The following is a 20,136-nucleotide window of genomic DNA, read 5'->3' on the forward strand; positions in this document are numbered from 1 at the left end:
ACAAGTGCTGAGAGTAGCTATGAAGCATCTTTTGCAGCTATTAGAAAGCTTACAAATGAAAATTAAAGCACCTTTTATTGTCTTATGTATCATGTATAGAGCAGCTTTAAAAATCCTACCATATTAAGTTTTATAGCCCATCATACCTCTTTTTCAGGTTTGTGAAAATGTTTCACAATATTGTTCACAGCTTCTCCAATTCCTTCTTGGATCTGTCCAGCATTGGGTTCTAAAAAATAATCAATAATGGCTGAATTCTCATGCAAGGGAAATAAACCAAAGTACTACAGGACATCAACTGTGCCTGCCTGTGGTGGAAACACTTCACCAGAGCAGGCTGGCTTGTCAGGGTTCCATGAAACTTGCCTTGGCCAGTTTGGCCAAGGGAGAGGCATATTGGCACAATGGAGAAGAAACCAAGAGACCCCCAAGACTCAAATCCCAGCCTTACCACTTGCAATCCATAACCTTGGTCAAATTCTCTAACTTCCTCTGAGTTTGAGTTTCTTCAATCTAAAACAGGGAAAATACACACCTCTTGGGTCACAGGGAAAAGTGAATGAGATATTAGGTGTAAATCATCCGGCATGGTGCCTGTCACAAGGTGCTAGCTAGTCCTCAGATCTAAGGAGAGAGGTGGGAAAGACCCACAGCATCATTCCTCAGGTACCCCTTATCCCACCTACCTCCGAGTCCTTAGTAGGCACAGACCAAGGCTTCTGGAGCTCTGAATGTCTAACTTGGATCTTGTGCTTTGCTGTTGTCTTAAAAGTAAAGGGTATATGTTTAAAGATGCCAGGTACATGGGGACACCCTGCCTGAAGCCCAGAACTGTTTCTTTCTGGCTAGTTAGGCCATCTGGGCACTGCTTCATTCTCTCATTCAGTACTTGCTTACCTAGGCCCCCTTCCTGAGGGAGAGCTTGGTGGGTTGCTTGAATGGAATCTAAAGCACCTTTGCCTCCCAAACCCCAAGAATGATAAAAAAAAAAAAAAAAGGAGAAAAAGACGGAAAAGAAAAAAAGGTGGTAAAAAGTTTCATCCATGGATAGAAGTAAGTAACAAGAGAAAAATTAAATAATTGGTCTTTTCTTGTAGTGATTAACTCTTAAATCAAACTCACATATCACACTATAAATGACATGCTATACAGTCTAGAATTTAAGAATCTTTAAATTCATACTGCTGGAGGATTTCTTGCATAAGACATTTTCCAGGTAAGACTCAAGTAAGTTTTTTCTATAGCAACGCAAAAAAATTGTTAAAATGGAAACCTCTTATAACTGAAGGACTGATACTGTGTCATCTCCAGCTCCTAGTAATTTTTTTACTTGTACCTTTCTCTTTTAAACATGAAGATCTATTTTGAAAGCTTTTATTCATTTCGAATGAACCCTGTGCTGATCAGCATTATTTTGAAACCAATTTGAAGTGTTTAGTTCTCTAAATATCACCTTGCACACACTGTGGAAAAAACACCACGGTACCCATCTCTCAGTTTCACGTTATTTAAATTTTTCTGCTTATTGAGAAAGAAAATATGACCAGAAGTGGGGGATAAGGCCTCTCAAAACATTAATACCCCATGAAATTGGACTGATTCACAAGTTGTAATAATTTGGAAGGACTGAACTGAAATCCACTTTTTAATTTTAAATCAGCATAGTTGAGGTATTACATACAATAAATTCACCAATTTTAAGTGTGTAATTTGATGAGTTTTGACAGATGTATAGACATATAACCATCACCACAGACATAATATAGAAAATTTCCATCAACCCCAAAAGTTCCCCCGTTCCCCTTTTCAGTCAATCCCCTTCCCCAGCTCATAACCCCTGTCAACTGCTGATCTGCTTTTCATCGTTATTATATTGCCTTTTCTAGAATTTAATACAAATGGAATCATATAGTGTCTGGTCCTTTGTGTCCGGTTTCTCTCACCTGGCATAATACTTTTGATTCATCCATGATGTTAGATATATCCACAGTATTGCTGAATAGTATCCCATTGACTAGATATACTACTATCTGCTTCTCCACTCAGCAGCTGGTGGACACTGGGGTTGTTTCCATTTTGGCTATTATGAATAAAGCTGCTAGCAGCATTTGAGTACAAGTCTTGGTATAGATATATGTATTTATTTCTTTTGGGTATATATCTAGAGTGGGACTGCTGGGTCAAGTGTATGGTTAGTATATGTATATCTTTAAAAGAAATTGCCAAATGGTTTTTCCTTTGGCATTCCCACTGGCAATATGAGTATTCCACTGTTCTCTATCCTTATTTTAGCTATTCTAGTGTGTGTGTGTGTTAAATTTACTTCTGAAGGCAGAGAAGAATTATGAATACAGGGAATCATTTGAGAAAGAATAAGGGAGATTTTTAGACTGTATCATTCTAATAGTTAATATATTACTATGTACTAAGAAATGGATATGGAATAATAATATCTAAGGAAGCTGCTTTGTTAGTTAACTAAGGACCTCTTAGGTACCTCTTATTCTACTCATGGTTACTGTCTATAAACTGAAATAAAACCACTTCACTGATAAACTTCTGTGATTTTTCACTAAATCATACTGCCTCTCTATTAGTTTTCTGTGGTTCTGGTACTAGGCTACCACAAATTTGGTAACTTAAAAAAGCAGAAATTTATTCTCCCACAATTCCAAAGGCAGAAGTCAGAAATCAGTATCACCAGGCAGAAATCAAGGTGTGGACAGGGCTGCACTTCCTCTGGAGGCTCAGTGGAAGAAGCTGCTCCTTGCCTCTTCAAGCTCTGGTGGCTCTGGAATTCCTTGGCTTGTAGCCGCATCACTTCAATTTCTGCCTCCATCTTTCTATTGTCTTCTCCTCTGTGTGTGTCTAATTTCCTTTTGCCTCCCTCTTATAAGAATACATGTGGGGCTTCCCTGGTGGCGCAGTGGTTGAGAATCTGCCTGCTAATGCAGGGGACACGGGTTCGAGCCCTGGTCTGGGAAGATCCCACATGCCGCGGAGCGGCTGGGCCCGTGAGCCACAACTGCTGAGCCTGCGCATCTGGAGCCTGTGCCCCGCAACGGGAGGGGCCGCGATAGTGAAAGGCCCGCGCACCGCGATGAAGAGCGGTCCCCGCACCGCGATGAAAGAGTGGCCCCCGCTTGCCGCAACTAGAGAAAGCCCTCGCACGAACCGAAGACCCAGCACAGCCAAAAATAAATAAATAAATAAATAAATAAATAAATAAAGATTTAAAAAAAAAAAGAATACATGTGATTGCATTTAGGGCCTACCTGGATAATCCAGGATAATCTCCCCATCTCAAGTTCCTTAACGTAATTATATTTGCAAAGACCCTTTTTCTAAATAAAGTAACATTTACAGATCCCAGGTATTAAAATCTGACACCCCTGGGAGACATTATTCAGCCTATTATAGACCACATTAGTATAAATTAGAAGTTTATTGTACTATTCAAAATGGCATATGAACATAGTATCCTATCCACAGAATTCACTTTTTTATAGTATTTTGTTTTATCACTTCTACAGGAAGTTGGGGGTGGGGTAGGGAGAGGAATTTTTAGAATTCCTCTTAGAAAAAGGGGCTCTGGATAACTAGATGTGGGAGTACTGTAACATGTAACTGTCCTTATTCCTCCTTTAAGTTTCAGGCAAGATATTATTTATTCATACTTCCAAAGCTTAATTAAAACAGAAGCATGCAATTTTTGTTGGATTTTAACATCTAAATTCTTCAGGCTTTTAATTATTTGTTAATGTCCTGCTTTATTTTTCCCCCTTTTTTCTCTTCCCATTCTTTTTTTTTTTTTTAAATTTATTTATTTTATTTTATTGGCCTCGTTGGGTCTTTGTTGCCACACGTGGGCTTTCTCTAGTTGTGGTGAGCGGGGGCTACTCTTCGTTGTGGTGCGCAGGCTTCTCATTGCGGTGGCTTCTCTTGTTGCAGAGCATGGGCTTCAGTGGTTGTGGTGCGTGGGCTTCAGTAGTTGCGGCATGTGGGCTCAGTAGTTGTGGCTCGTGGGCTCTAGAGCGCAGGCTAGGTAGCTGTGGTGCACGGTCTTAGTTGCTCCGCGGCATGTGGGATCTTCCCGGACCAGGGCTCAAACCCGTGTCCCCTGCCTTGGCAGGTGGATTCTTAACCACTGTGCCACCAGGGAAGCCCTCTCTCCCCACTCTTAAAGCCTTCCTCTCAAATTAATTTTCCTCAGCTTTTTTCTTTTCAATCTCCTTACCGTAATTCATTAATACAACAGTTTTCTATGAAATGGCTACATGATGCCTGCAACATGACACGCTGGAAAATAAAAAAAACTATTTACTGGTAGTTTTTCCCGTCAGTGAAGTGATGCTTAGTCTCCTGGCCGTGGTGGGTGATTTCTGCTGGGGTGGAGTCCGACACTGCTTCACCAGGTCCTCATCTGCTGCTGTCGTCATCAGTTCTCCAATGAGAATTCTCTCCAGGCTTCCATCATCAATGCCTTTCCCCAGCCACCGCCCGCATGGGAACCTGGTAGGACAGAAACAAACTTCAGAATCACCAATATCTTACTAGCTTTAATTAGAATTTTTAAATGGCACCATGGGTGAAGCCCATCATTTTAGTGCCTGTGGGTTGCTTTTTTCATTATGAAAAATTTCAAACACGTAAAAAAGCAGAAAAGTATAAGAGACACCCATATTCTTATGACTTAAACATAACATTTTGCCATATGCTTCATTGTTATTTTTTGTTAAAAGTATTTTAAAGTAAATTACAAACAACAGGACATTTTACTCCCAAGCACTTTAGTATGAGTCTCTGAAAACTAAAGATATTCTCTCTTATATAAAGAGAATAAATTGTTATCACCAAATTAAAATAATTCTTTAATATTTTCTCATACCTCGTCTGTATTAAAATTCTGGGGTTAGGTTCAACAACAATATCTTCAAACTAGATGTTAACGTGGGAGTTAAGTTACAGGAGAAAAGAGGAGAATGCTCTCAAAGAAGAGTGCTGGCTTTGCCAGGAGCATCTGAAAGAACTTTCCTCTTACTGACATTATTTTAAGCTTCTTTTTTGTGTCCTTTTTTTATCAGACTTCCACCAATCTTTTTCAACATTTGTGGACTAAGCATTAGCAGCAAACACAATCAGTTTCTTAAAAGTATTTTGGGGCTTCCCTGGTGGCGCACTGGTTGAGAATCTGCCTGCCAATGCAGGGGACACGGGTCCGAGCCCTGGTCTGGGAAGATCCCACATGCCGCGGAGCAACTAGGCCTGTGAGCCACAACTGCTGAGCCTGCGCGTCTGGAGCCTGTGCTCCGCAACAAGAGAGGCCGCGATAGTGAAGAGGCCCGCGCACCACGATGAAGAGTGGCCCCCGCTTGCCGCAACTGGAGAAAGCCCTCGCACAGAAACGAAGACCCAACACAGCCAAAGATGAATAAATAAATAAATAAAGTAGGTGACTTAAAAAAAAAAAAAAAAGTATTTTGGAGACAATTTTGTATTCGGAACAAAATAACACAATTTTGTTATGACATAAACAAAAACAAAACAACCCAAAAAACTAAACTAAAATTCAGAAGGCAGCGGGAAAGCTTTGGAATGAAAACAATTCTCAAACCTTTTCTTGTCTAAAGAGTCTTAAAAGAAGTCTGAGCTCCCAAGGACATTTACTTACCTGTATGTATGTCCTGTGATTTCATTTCTGACCATGACACAATCCACTAGCCATTTGGCTAACAGTCCTGAGTTATCGTGACCGATCTGAACAGTAGTCAGCTTCCCCAGGTTCTGGCACTGCAGGGACAGGACCACAGGTTACTCAGTACCTGATCCCTTCCTGCTACCTCTCAGCTTTAGCAGTGGCGCCATGATTCCACCCAATTTAACAACTGCAGAGGACCCACTCTGCATAATGTGTTCTGCTGTGCACTAGAGAAAAATACTCACATCTAATAGATCCCTTCTAATGAGACAGGAGACATAGGAACATTAACTGTCAAATGAGAGGGACTGCACAATGCCCTAGAGTAGAGATGTAAACAGGTACTTGAAGAACACTGGGGAAAGAACAAAGATTTCTAATTGGAGAACCCAGAAACACTGCAGAGTCAGTGATTTGTGCCTATGAAGGATGAGAAGAATCCCAAGAAGTGGGAAAAGGATGCTATTTAGATTTAGTTACAGAGAGGTCAGAGAAACAATTATAGATACAAAATATCACCAACATGACTACTTTTCTGCTTCTAATAAAATACTAAGGCAGAACTGACTTCAAACCTCACCTAGAAGTCTTTGAAGCTATTGTTAAAAAGAAAAAAAAAAAAAGCATGGTTATTAGCGTCCTTCCTGACCCTTTGTGGACAAGTACAAAAGAAAGCGATGATAATAGGAATGGTGAAAATAAATGTCAACTAAATTCTGACTTTTAAATCCTGATAAAAGATCATAGACCCCAACTGACTATGTATGGTTGGGAACATCAGAGCTATGAGTTCTCATAGCTCTGATGTTACTAGCTTTAGTTAGATGCTAGTATCTTTGACGTCTTTGAATCACAGCGATCTAGGTGAGGGAGGATGGCATCTTGAAGTAGCTGTGGCAGCAGAGATGGAAAGAAGTAGGCAGATGTGAGCGTCTAGAAACAGCAATGATGGGACTTATAATGCAGTTTATGCTCCGTACTTGGTAGTCAAAGAAAAGCCAAGGATTTTAATCTTTTATATACAGATGGCTGTGACTCCACTAGATAGATGGTGTCAAAATAAGCTCTTGGGCAGTGTTATGACTCTGAATGGAAACTGCTATTCCTAGACTCCAAGGAACATGAGAACAGGACATTTCAGTTAGCACCACTTCCCTCCTGAAACAAGAACAGCTGTTTGTCTTCTTCCTGTGTGCCAGGATCAACCAGCATGTGGGCTCAAAAGTATGGAAGTACTTCACCAGGTAAAACCTGAAAACTGACTACCATAGTGAAAGGTATATTTTTGCAAAATCACTTTATAAACATCACCACGTGGTCTAAAAACCAAAAGCATGGATAGCAGCTCCCCTGTCCCTTTGTCTAGGTTCAGGCAGGGTGAATTTACCGTTTGGAAGAGAACCACTGTGGGGAAAGCATTTACTTGAATGTTCTCTACTTGCCAGGTTCCGTGCTAGGCACTGGGAATTATGGAATAGGACCTGGCAAAGCCCCAAAGTGCACCATTATGAGTGGAAAAATAGAGCTTAACAATTAAAATAACAATAAAAATACAAAAATTCACGTGTTCAAGACAACTTGAGGTATATAATCCCAAAAATGATCCTGCATGCTTAATTACTCCTTTATATTATTTGACTCAAGGAAAAATGAAAAAGTGAAACTGGCATCATTGTGTAGAACTATGTATGACACTTTGTGCTAAGAAAGGTATTAGCTGAACTTACTTCAAAAGTCATTTCGAGGAGATTTTTGGGAATCTGCATTACTCCCGTGTCTCCTAGTTCTCCTGATACACAGATCCAAGGGTTCGATGTGATGATCGCATTGCTTAGCTTTTTGATGGGAATGATCACTGACCTATACGGAATCACTGAAAGAAAAATGCTGAAATTAATACAAAATTACAATAAAATTCTCCTGATAACAAAACAAATATATATTAAGAACTCGGTTGGCTTTCACAGATAATTTGTTTTTTAATGATCTATCAAGATGTACTTAAACAAAAAGATAGATCATAACCTCCCCCAGTCTAGAAAGATGAGTTCTGGTTTATAAGCCAAAAGTCCAAATATTTGTGGTTTCCACACATATACATCACCATGTGTACATGACACGCTTATCATCACCACTACATTTATAAACAATGTCAGGCATTAGCACCAGAATCTCTGAGGACATAAACAGTGACTGTGCTATACAGTATTTTCATTGTTTTAATGTTTTTATTAATTTTGTTCCAGAATCGAGTATAAATGCGCATGGTTACTGGTATGGTTTCATATAAAAAAAGGTGGTAGATGACTTCTTGGATAGTATCCTCTTGTTGCTGATTTTCTTGGCCAACCCTTAAAAGCACTGCACTTCAGAACTTTCCCATCCCAGTTTTACAGTCCAATAGGCAAAGCCAAGAATAATAAACAACAGCACCTCCATTCTGGACGTAATATGAAGTCTATAAACTACAACTTGGAAAGGTGACTCATGTGCAAGTGGTGCCCCAGGGAAAGAATCAGGATATGGAAACGGATCTGTAAGAAATCTTTCCCCTCTGAAGGCTCTTCAAAAGGCACACCACTAGATGTCACTGTCCTATCACCGTCCTTTGCTCAAATGTGTAAACCACACAGGCATTACACATACCTCCATTTCCTTTAAAAAATGGGGATGGCTCAAACACATTAGCATATTTTTATCCCTCAGAGCCATACTTTTTTTTTTTTAAAGCAGGGTAGAATCAATATTTTGGTTGGTATTCTCAGGATTTCTGTTCATTCAGTCACAAGAGAGCTAACAGAAAGCCCTCCTTGAAAGAACTACACGTAGAATTAAAAACATTTACTGGACAAGAGGCTCAGATACAGCCTCACAATAGGAGCTCGTGTTTCAATGTGCTCTTAGATGAGCAAAATGAATGGGATAAATGGTTCATTTCCCTAACTTTACATAGACGACTTTCTGTTGGGTGAATAACCTCCCTTTCTGTCCTTTTTATTTTGGCTGAAGGAAAGGAAAATGTCAGAGGAAAGGCCATACTTTCATGGTTTAGTAATCATGAGACTCAAATGATTTTTGAAACTGAAAGCAGAAGAGGTTAGTGCAAGATGTTATTTTAGGTGCCAGAGGCTACTTTCATTTCTTTCACTGACAGGATTAGAAAAGCTACAGAAAAAGGCCTCTTTAAGGTCAGCAGTTCTGTGGCTGCAAAGGGCTCACAGATGCACAACAATGATTTCATAAAGTAGAAAAAGAGCAATATTATTAAACTCAGAATATTTATTTCATGAAGTATTTCGATTCCTCTAATTGAAAGAGTTCCTCAGATGAAGAGAAATCTGCATATATGGGGAGGAACTTAGGATCCTAACTCTCTCTGCTATTTCTTCTCTTTCAAAACTGTATATAACACCTTAGTTTCTAGTAAACTAATAGTAGCTTGAAAGACAATACAGGTTGGCCCAATAACCATTCCAACTCCATTTTCCCCTTGTCTGCCTCTACCAGAGACTTTGAAGGCCAAAACCTACACAATTGTGCCCAGTGAAATACTGGTGATATTTATTGAGATTTCTTAGAAAACTATGTTTTTCTGGCACAGATTCTAACTCCTCTTCCTTGGCACTACTTCCCTCTTCGGGCTGGAGGGTAGACTGAGAACAGCCATCGCTGGAGGCGATTAGCACGCACTGATAACTGTCAAAGGGCCTGGGTCCGTGATAGCACTGTGGACTGCCTACCCCAAGACTTATCACTGTATAAGAAAATTAAAACAACCGATTTCTTTAAACTACTATTTTCCAAGCTTCTGATACTTGCAGCTGAATAAAACTCCTGATACAAGTAAAAATTCTCCAAAGTAGGGAAGGGGACCCACTGCAACAGAATAAATGCTGTAATTCAATTTATCAAAAACACATCTCTAATCATCATTTCCTCCCTCTATAGACCTACAACACCCAGCAAGATCCTGAAGTCTTTCTGAATCTTCAAAGTTTAATGATGTTCAGTTATATGTTTATTATCATATACTGATTCTTTGAATTTATGTGTTTCAGGTAAGATATTGGAATATTTGTTTAATAAAACATTTTTCTTTACATCCATCCCAATTGGGTTTCCTGGGAAGCAGACTCTGAGTCAGAAATTAGCATGCAGAATGTGAGGAAGAAAGCAGGATGCGCTGAGGCAGAAACTGAGCTCTGATGCTGTGAGTGCTCAGCTGGTCCCACAGTGAGTTCTGGGACAGCCCATGGGTCAGGCAGGGATGCTGGCCAGCTCTGGTAGGAGGGATAGCTTCAGGTAAGGTAGTTTTCTTTGGTGAGACACTCCCCACAGGAGCTGACAGCTGAGGGTGGTCTTCCAGCAGCATCTCCGGCTGCTGGGGCATAACCTTCGTTCATAAATGGAGATGGGGTAGGGCGGGGTGGGTGGGTGGATGTCGCAGTGTCTGACTCACTGTACTGTGATATGTCTCGTTTTAAAAAATATAAACTCTTATTCCATTAGTCATCTGAGCAACTCTTCACTTAACAGTCAATTCTCCAGACTTACTGATAGTGGTGAACACACTGGTGAAGCAGAAATAGTCCACAGCATTGAGGGAAAGAAGATGGTAAAGAAACTGCTCTCTTTCTTCTTCACAACGTAGAAAAGCATAACGTTTATAAAGCTTCCTAGGAAAGGGTAAGACAAGCACAAAATAATAGTATAGTATATTTTTCATTATGTCTTCCACTAAAAATAAACATCTCCACTTAGACAAACTATAGGTAGAAACTTTAATCTAGAAAGAACAGACAATTCACAAAAATGAACACATATACAGTTAATAATACATTTAAATCTACTTAGTAATTAAAGAAACAACCTGCCGTGAATCCATTTTGTCTCTCAAAGTAATAAAGATTTAAGAGTGATGACTGCTGCTGATGGGGGGTGGGGGTTGGCAGTGAATAATAGAAAGTGGAACTGAAAATTTCAGAAAAGCAATTTGTTGGTAATAATTATTTTGAACCAATCATATTCTTTGACTCATTAATTTTACTTTAAGGACTCAGTCCTAGGGATATAATATGAAATGTGGGCAAAGATTTACTCACAAATGTCCACTTGAATATTATTTGTAAAAGTAAAAATATATCATGGTATACCCATTAAAAATAAAGTTTAGGAAGAGTTTTAACAAAAACAAAACTACTACTCCCAAAAATAATAAATAACTTTTTATTAAGCACTTATATTTAAGTATTTTTAAATTATTAATATATTTAATTCTCGTGACCACGTATGAGGTAAGTCTATTAGCATCCTCCTTTTATAGATGAGGAAAACAGAGATACAGTGAAGTTAAGTATCTTGTCTACGGCCATTCAAATAGTGAATAGTAAAGGTAGTATTTGAACACAGGCATTCAGATTTCAGAGGCTAAAACCCTTATGAAATAGAAAATGTTATGGTATAATATTAAGCTAAAAAAAGATGATGCTGAATTACAAATATAGTATAATCTTAACTAAGAGAACATGTACAGAAGTACAGTAGAAAACATGTGAAATACTTAGTAGTCACCTTTATGTAGTAAGATTTTAAATGATTATCATTTTCTTCTTTGTACTTTGGCCACAAAGGGCAAGTGACTTACGGGTGGGGATAAGGTGTGGGGAGAGTAATCAGTTTTAAGAGAACAAGGTCAGGTTCAGACTGTACTTCACATCACGCACTCTTTATCAAACCTATTCGTTGGACATTAAGACTCATCCTAAAATGCTCCAGAGAGTAACTTAACCCAACAGTGATATGTACAAACACAAAATCACAAAAAGAACTGGGTTTTGGTGGCATTCCAACACTGTCATGTTTGAGGTCTCTGTTGAATTCTTTGCATACCTTTGGTCTAGAGAACTCAAAGTCCTCAACCTTCAAATTAGTTCTACTGTACATATTAGCTGGATGATGCATTTCATCCAAGGTTTCTTGATGGCGTAAAGGGAAACCTATCAAAACAGTTAACAATTAACTAATATGCACTTGATTGGTTTCCTGGCTCTAAACTACTAAATGTAAGTATTAGCAAGACTCTCAGAGAAGCCCTTTCCTGTGGACTTTTTAGTTTTTTTGCCACTCCTGGTTTTGTTGTGATCTTTACAATATGATATACAGTTTACATAAATTCAACCCATCTTTTGGATGTTACTATCAGCCTGTGGGACTATTAGCTTTTGTTCTGAACAGAGTAGCACAATCTGCCCTTTGGCTTTGAAATCTGTACCCTCCCAGATATAATCAAATAGGAGGTCATGACACAGAGTTTCTGAAGCATGTGCCTGTTAGAAAGGAAGAGTTCATGTGCACAGGAGTCAGCAACTCATGCTGGAGAAGCCAGCTTGTCAGCCTATGCAGTTTATTTTGTAAGCACACAGGTCACAGAAACAGAAATGCCTCAAGAGGCCATCTCTTACTTTGTGAGCAGTTGGTTAGAGAGCAACTGCTTGAGATGCTGGGACAAGAGCTTCTTTTCTAGAGACAATCTTATCCATGCTCGAGCTCGTCCGACATCAGTCTTGATCTCACTCATGTTTTGAATATGCCTAAAGAATAGTAAAACAGCAAAGATGTAAATCCTAAGGCTAAACTTGAACTGGAAAAGCAATGAAGAGTTACAGCACCTTGCACAGAAAAGTTATTTTATACTTAGAGGAAGCAACAGGCAACACACAATTTATGTTGATTAAACTTCAAGTGTTCCACCTGAATCATGAAATTAGTCCAACATCAGAATTACCATTACAACAAGAGCACACAGGCAATATCCTAAGATAAAGCATTTAACACTCATTCACTCTTTCAGGTTTTATTTATTCTTGTTTCAGGCTCATAGATATCTATAAACTGGCACTTGGTTATTCCTGATACTCAGAAAAATAAAAGCAATAAAACAGTCTGAATATTCAAGTTCTTATTCGAAATAATTGTTCTACAGTTGAAGTATCTGCTACAACTTTAATCCACTGAATCTTTTTTCAAATTGCCCTGACAACATATGGAAAATATGAAATCGCATTTTCTATGGCATTAGAATACAAGCTGTACTATACTAATAAATTCCAAATTCTTAAAAATTTGAGAGACTTAGGAAATTGTGTGGCCACAAACAAACTGTGTGGTCAACCCCCAAATGAATGTTACATATATGTATATATTAGTATTCTGTGTAGAAGTTGATGCCATATCCAGCAGGACTGAATTTATCTTCCTAATGATTTTCCTCCTAAGGAGAAAGAAGGATTGAGCAGGAAGGACAAGCCTAAGGGACAGGATAATTATAGAACCACTACAATGACTCACTGAAAAGTCTTTGTGATTGTGACCCACCATCCCTTCCTTTGATTTTTTTTTTTTTAATGTACAGAATGACTCATCTCAGCTGTAATAAATACTGCAACAAACCCTTTTCTCTGATGATTCCAAGCATTCAGAATAAGGAATATCCTCCCAGTAAAACACACACATTCTCTTTCCCCACCCCAGTTTTATTGAGATATAATTGACACACAGCACTGTGTAAGTTTAAGGTGTACAACATAATGATTTGACTTATACAGGTCATGAGGCCTATCACTGCCCCTCCCTGTGGCCCCTAACTCCAGGCCTCTGGAAGGAGCCAGGACAGATGAAGAGCCACTCTCCTTCCTTCCACTGGGGCTCAGTCTTGTGGACAGAAGCTGGCTCAGTGGTGGCGGAGGATGGTCACAGCACGACTCTCCAAGGCTTGGTGGTTGAGGAATGTAGCTGGGCCCAAGGTAGCAGTGGCACAAGGTGGCCTAGGCCCGGGGCTGGTAATGTGAGGCTGAAGTTTATGGTCCCGAAGTCCTCCTGAAGTGGGGTCAGACGGTGGGAAGGACAGAGAGACAGGGCCAAGGTGGGTGGGAGTGGGGACCAGGTGCTCAGGGCTCAGAGCTTGTGGGAGTTCACTCCTGGTAGGTCCCCTTGTATGGGAAGCCCACTCTCTTCATCAGCTCGTCTGCCTCTGTGGGGCCTCAGCTGCTGCAGACGTAGGGGATGGGCTGGGGCTACTCCCATTCAATCTGGTGCAGCAGCGGTGTGAAGATGCACCAGGCTTGCTGGAGCTCACCACTGCACATAAAGTGCGTCTGGCTCCCACAGAAGATGCCCAGGATGAGGCACTCACATGCATCTGGGAGCTTCACGTTCTTGTATCTGCTGCCATAGGTCAGGTTCAGCACCGACTCCTCATGGTTGAAGAACATGCTGGGCTTCTTGGTCATCATCTTGCTGTACACGGCCTCGTTGGGCTGCACGCGGATCACCAGCTCACTGCTCTTGCACTGCTGCTGGAAGATGTCACCGGCCACGTCTCGGAACTGCAGAGGCACCTCAGCTTTGTGCTCATTCAGGGCTTTGCCGTAGTGCAAGATGAAGGGCACCCCGTCCCACCTCTCGTTCCCCACGTAGAGGATGACAGCTGCAAAGGTGGCGGTGGTGGAGCCGCGGGGCACCATGGGGTCGTCCAGGTACGCTTTGGTGGCCTCACATTCTCCGCTGGGGTTCCCCACGTACTGGCCCAGGACCACATTGCTTGCCTGCACCTCTGAGATACATTTCAACACCTTGACCTTCTCATCACGGACGTCATCTGAGTCGGTGGAGACGGGCTTCTCCATGGCCACCAGACACACCATCTGCAGGATGTGATTTTGCATCACGTCCCGGATGATCCCAAAGTCACTGAAGTAGCCCCAGCAGCCCTCAGTGCCAAAGGACTCCTTGAAGGTGAGAATGACGTAAGACATGTTGTCACGGTTCCAGATGGGGCCGAAGATCCTGTTGGCAAACCTCAGCACCATGAGGTTCTGGACCATCTCCCTGCCCATGTAGTGGTCGATGCGGCAGATTTGGTCCTCGTGAAACAGGGAGGAAGTGTGGTTGGAACTCTGCAGGTCCCTCCCAAAGGGCTTCTCCATAATGATACAGTTCCAGCCTATCTGGCTCATGCAGGTCTTGTGGATGTTCTTGGTGACAGCCTGATAGACTGTGGGGGGCAAGGCCAGGCAGAAGAGGCGGTTGGCCTATGTACCCTGGTGGAGGGTGTTCGTGTGGCTGTTGAGGCGCTCATAGGAGGCCACATCATCATACTGGCCGGTCACATAGGAGTTGTGGGCAAAGAACTCCTCCAGCGTGGTCCTCTCCTCTGGGGTAGCTTTGATGAATAGCTCGCTCCACTTGCGTGTATTGGCCACTGTGAGGTGGGAGAGGGCGTAGCCCATGATGAAGGTATCTTCTGGCAAAAGGTCATCCCAGAACAGCCACCAGATGGTGGCGTAGATCTTCCTCTTGGCCAGGTTGCCGGATGCGCCCATGATGATGAAGTTATGTGTATCAGACTGGTGGAAGGAATCACTTTGGTACAGCTCTTCCCGTAGTATCCGGCACACCTGGGTCTGGTTCAGAGCCACCTGCTCTGCTATGATGCTCTCTGAGCCGGTTGCCGGGCCGCGGGTCCCCTGTGGTCCCCAGCGCCACTGTTCCATGTCCTGGATGCCTCATGAGTGCCCGTGCATCTCCATACTGTTCGCGCAGGTCCACATCCCCGACCCACCCCGCCCCTGCAATTTGGCTTTCTTGCCAGCCTCGGGCGGAACGGCTCCACTTCTGCAGTGTGGTCACGCCCCTTGACCCCATTTGTAGGTGGGCCTTCTGCACCCCACCCCCTCGCCTCCTCGCCCCCTGGCCATTGGTCACCTGCTCAGGTCAAACCAGCCCCATTAGGCAGCCTCGTTGTGGCTCCTCCCCCAGCAGGGGCAGGGTGGCTCGGCTGACTGCTCGGGCTTCCGGTCGGGGACAGCCTCCCTCACGTCTGATCAAACACTCTTGATAAAATGTAAAGCATTATCACATCACACAAGTGAGGCTTAAAGAGATGGCTTGAAAACGAGTCAGAATGAGGAAATAAAAGAAAATTCTGTTGCCGTTTCGTTAACCAACCTCACCTCTAAGAATTTTTTTCAGAAATTATGACAGACTTAATTTATCTTTAAAGGGCTAATACCATTACACATGGTCGTGAACGGAGAAAGCTGGTGTCAGGCAAGTCCCTCTTAGACCCTGGTTCTGGTGGTGGTGGCAGTGGTGGGCGCCACCACACGGACGCCCCACACGGGCACCTCCAAAGTGAGCCTAGGAAACAGCACTGGCTGTTCCTCAACTACTGACATTGACCAAATGATGACACAGTTGACTAAAAGCAACAAGGGGGAAATGCTCAGGTATTTACCACTTAAAGTTCCACAGTATGTACAAGGTCCCCCCATGAGCGCAGTGCCAGGTTAGAGCTCACATGATCCAGGAATACCAAGTTGATCAAAGTGTATCCACCAGAAATGAATCTATATAAGGTTTGGTAAGTACGTATGTTGTATAATCTTTCCCTAAGTATTCTTCCTACTCTAAAACAGTAAAGTCTACTGAAATTAGTTTCATACTGGTCTTAGGTATCTGGAGACATGATAGGTGAAGAATGTCAAAATGGGAAATAATTATTTGAAAAACAATGTTATGTTAAAGGAAAATGGGAAGGATTGGAATACACAAAGTGAAACCTCTTTTATTTAGGTGGCTAGCAGCATTCCCATCATAAAAATGTTTGCACTAATTTTTGTTTGTTTGTTCTTTTGTGTTCTTTTTGGCAGGAAGCATGGGAATCAGGAGATGAGGCCACCAGATTCTTCTCCTCAAGCCCCTTGTTCACTGGCACCAGGTAAATTACTCTGCCTAAAAGATTGCCTCCTAATGTAATTCCTTTGTTCCAGAATATTCAAAAGCTCACGGGATACAGCCTGAACTGCTCAGGCTTGCATTCAAGGCCCATTACCCCTTGGCCTCAACATATTTTCCTATTAAAAAATTCTATTCCAAGCAGTTAACTTATAAGACTCTGTATTTTATTACCTGAAATACTTACTCTCTTCTAGCTTCCTTATTTGATTCTATTCATGTTTGAAATCCCAGCTTCTTCTAGAAAGCTTTCCTTGACCATGAGAGCCTTCAATGACCTCTCTAATTTATGGAATTCTATAGTCTGATTTGCATTTATTGTGCACTACTACTTTTATCATTTTCTCTTGGTATACATTTTTCTCAGCTTGACAAAAGCTTCCTGAGAATGAGGAGCCCAATACTTCTTACTAGCCTTGAATCCTTCTTTGCTCCCTATAGGGCCTAGTGTATATAAAAAGCTAAAAAAATTCTGTTGCTTTGTAAATCTATATCTAATTTAATGCTTTAAAACAATTTATATGTGTTGTGTTATTAAGCTTTAAATCTATTAAAATTTTTTCTGTGTAGTTATACCATTTGAATCTTTTTAATTGGAATAATTTATTATAGGTAATTATAATGATATTCAGCATAATATTATACAAGTATTACTTCTAAAATAGATCCTGGGGACTTCTCTGGTGGCGCAGTGGTTGGGAGTCCGCCTGCCAATGCAGGGGACACGGGTTTGATCCCTGGTCCAGGAGGATCCCACATGCTGTGGAGCAACTGGTCCCGTGTGCCACAACTACTGAGCCTGACCTCTACAGCCCACAAGCCACAACTACTGAGCCTGCATGCCACAACTATTGAGGCCATGTGCCACAACTACTGAGCCCATGCGCCTCAACTATTGAGGTGCATGTGCTCTAGGGCCCGCATGCTGCAACTACTGAAGCCTGTGTGCCTACAGCCCGTGCTCCGCAACAAGAGAAGCCACTGCAATGAGAAGCCCACGCGCTGCAATGAAGAGTAGACTCCACTCGGCGCAACTAGAGAAAGCCCATGCGCAGCAATGAAGACCCAATGCAGCCAAAAATTAAAATTAAAATAAAAAACTAAAATAGATCCTGTTAATTCACAGAAAAGCATACATGGTGTGGTTTAAATAGCTTATTTATTTGATTTGTTTCCAACCCTGGTACAAAGCTTTCTAATTTTTATGTATTCTGTCTTATCTGATTGTCACAATAACTAGTGAGAGGGAGACCATCATTATCTCACTTCAAAAATGAGAAAACTGAGATTCATCAAGACTAAGTGACCCACCCAAGGTCACAGAAATAGTACATATTCTAGAGATGCCACCCATTTTTTACCAATCATTTCTTCCTGGTACTCACATTCTTGGAGAAGCTCTCCTTCTACAGACCCAGAAGAACCAGAAGCAACAACTTCAGGTACCACCCTGACAGATGCTCCTTATCCTTCAGCTAGAACTGAATGGATAAGCAGCATCTAACTGATCTGAGCTCAGCCAATCAGATTTTCTCTCAGAAACTGGAAACAAGTACACTGAAAAACCAAGTTAGTTTTTGTTGAATGCTTAAATAAGGCATGTTAAGGCCAGGGCTTGGGAGAGCATGTTCACAGTAAAGCAGAAAAGGAGGGAAAGGGACAGAGGGGAGGAGAAGCAGCAGAAGTGGAGGGAAAAAGCAGGGACAATTTGCTTCTACTGAGATGGAGAGTAACCTTGCACAAAACTGTTTCCAATCCAGCCACAGTTCTTGTGCTTGGATTCTGGAAAATACCCTCATGTATCTCCCATAAATCCTCCTTTCTGCTGAAGCTAGTTTGAACGGGCTTCTGTTCCCTAAAACTGAATGATTCCTAAGAGTGGCAGCAACTAAATTTGAATCCACATTTCCTGAGTCCAAAACTGGTGCTTATTTCACTGTATCACCAATGAAACACAATAATATTTATTAGAGAGATTAAGGAATTAGCCAATTTTAGTTTGAACCCACATTCTGTATAGTCATAAAAATTCCTCAAATATTCCTTCTGAGGGTAACAAAATCAATCGTGACTATTTAACTTTAGTGTAGAATAAAGCCGGATGCTCATAAGCTCATATGCACACATTATTTATAAAAAAGACAAAGTGAGTAGCCAATTTACCCTCAAGTAATTTATTCCCATCGTAAACCAGATATTTCTAGGATTTACTCAGATATCCTGTTCATTTGTTTACATATTCAGAATATCTATACTTGGATTATAGTACTCACAATCTCCTCAATCATGTGATGTTCTACTATGCCCCTCATTATTAATTGCATTTTGTCATTAAGAATAAAAGTTGGGGGACTTCCCTGGTGGTGCAGTGGTTAGGAATCCACCTGCCAATTCAGGGGACATGGGTTCGAGCCCTGGTCTGGGAAGATCCCACATGCAGCGGAGCAACTAAGCCTGTGTGCCACAACTACTGAGCCTGCACTCTAGAGCCCGAGAGCCACAACTACTGAGCCCGTGTGCCTAGAACCTGTGCTCTGCAACAAGAGTAGCCACTGCAATGAGAAGCCTGTGCACCGCAATGAAAAGTAGGCCCTGCTCACAGCAACTAGAGAAAGCCCGTGCTAGTTTGAATGGCTAGATGATATATGTACAGCTACTCTGGAAAGAAATTGGTAATAATGGTAACCGCATGGTAATACTCCTCTTTTATAAGTAGACAACAACTTGTACAATTATTAATATTTACTGTCCCAAGCCTTTCTCTTTGGAAGAAAAGAATCATTCTATAACTGACAGTATGGTGATACTTGGCATCTATGAAGGTCCTGGGGAGTTGTCTGAGATAACAGGGGATAGCCTGTAGACATGTCTGGACTCATGCCAGCTGCTAAGCAGTCTGGTACCAAGACACTTGACAACTATGAGGACTCTAAGTCTCTACACTGCCAATGTCTTTGCTTCAAGAGAGAAATGTGGGAAACAGGAGGTACTGTCAGGGAATGTGCCCCACAGAAAGCGTGAACTCAGATATCTTTGCTACCTAATCTTTAAAAAACAAGTTTTTAAGTGTCCAGAGTGAAAGAAACCGAAGTTTAGAATATTACTTGGGTGTTTCTCTTTAAGGAAAAGCATCTACATCAACTATCGCGGTAGCAACTAGGGATTACAATGAAGTACTTGCCAAGAACTTGGAAACAGAAATGAGCCCGTACACTGAGAGTTAAAGTAAACATATCGTGAATAAGAACAACAATACATATAAAGGTATCTTAAAGAGGCAGAATGAAGCAGAGAAAAGGGAGAGAGAACCATGGGCAGTGTTTCTGCAGGGCCTTTCTGAGATGACATCAGTCCCCTCAGTATGACGATCAGTGGCGTGGAGCTGGGTGATCAGGCATCCATATCTCTGCTCCCGAGGACGGCAAGTAGACTTCTGATTTTGATCTAGCTTCCAGGCAGAGCCTATCCTTATCAATGAAAGAATATCAAGTCCTCTGGTTAAGGAAATAATAAATTGGTTTAACTGGCTTCCTGTGACCATGCCCTTACCTGGTCATAGATGACTAGACAAGAGTGGACAGATGACCCAAGTCCAGCCTATTATTTTTCCATCTCTCTTAGGTATCTGAGGTAAGTCTCTTGGT

At 41.6% G+C, this 20,136-nt stretch overlaps 1 protein-coding gene and 1 pseudogene across 9 annotated transcripts in view; both read right to left on the minus strand.

Annotated features, from left to right (window-relative positions):
- Positions 1 to 20,136, minus strand: part of DENND5B (DENN domain containing 5B) — a 210,526-nt gene that overhangs the window by 9,013 nt on the left and 181,377 nt on the right. For all 9 annotated transcript variants that reach the window (XM_036864677.1, XM_036864675.1, XM_036864676.1 and 6 more), the window contains 6 exons: positions 12,160 to 12,288; positions 10,253 to 10,374; positions 7,426 to 7,571; positions 5,672 to 5,790; positions 4,325 to 4,512; positions 147 to 229 (listed from right to left, as the gene is read on the minus strand). In XM_036864677.1, coding sequence (XP_036720572.1) covers positions 147 to 229; positions 4,325 to 4,512; positions 5,672 to 5,790; positions 7,426 to 7,571; positions 10,253 to 10,374; positions 12,160 to 12,288 — 787 coding nt within the window. The remainder of the gene's footprint in view (positions 1 to 146; positions 230 to 4,324; positions 4,513 to 5,671; positions 5,791 to 7,425; positions 7,572 to 10,252; positions 10,375 to 12,159; positions 12,289 to 20,136) is intronic.
- On the minus strand, positions 13,669 to 15,249 carry LOC118901948 (annotated as a pseudogene).

This window comes from Balaenoptera musculus, chromosome 10 (assembly GCF_009873245.2).
Source record: "Balaenoptera musculus isolate JJ_BM4_2016_0621 chromosome 10, mBalMus1.pri.v3, whole genome shotgun sequence".
Lineage (NCBI taxonomy): Eukaryota > Metazoa > Chordata > Mammalia > Artiodactyla > Balaenopteridae > Balaenoptera > Balaenoptera musculus.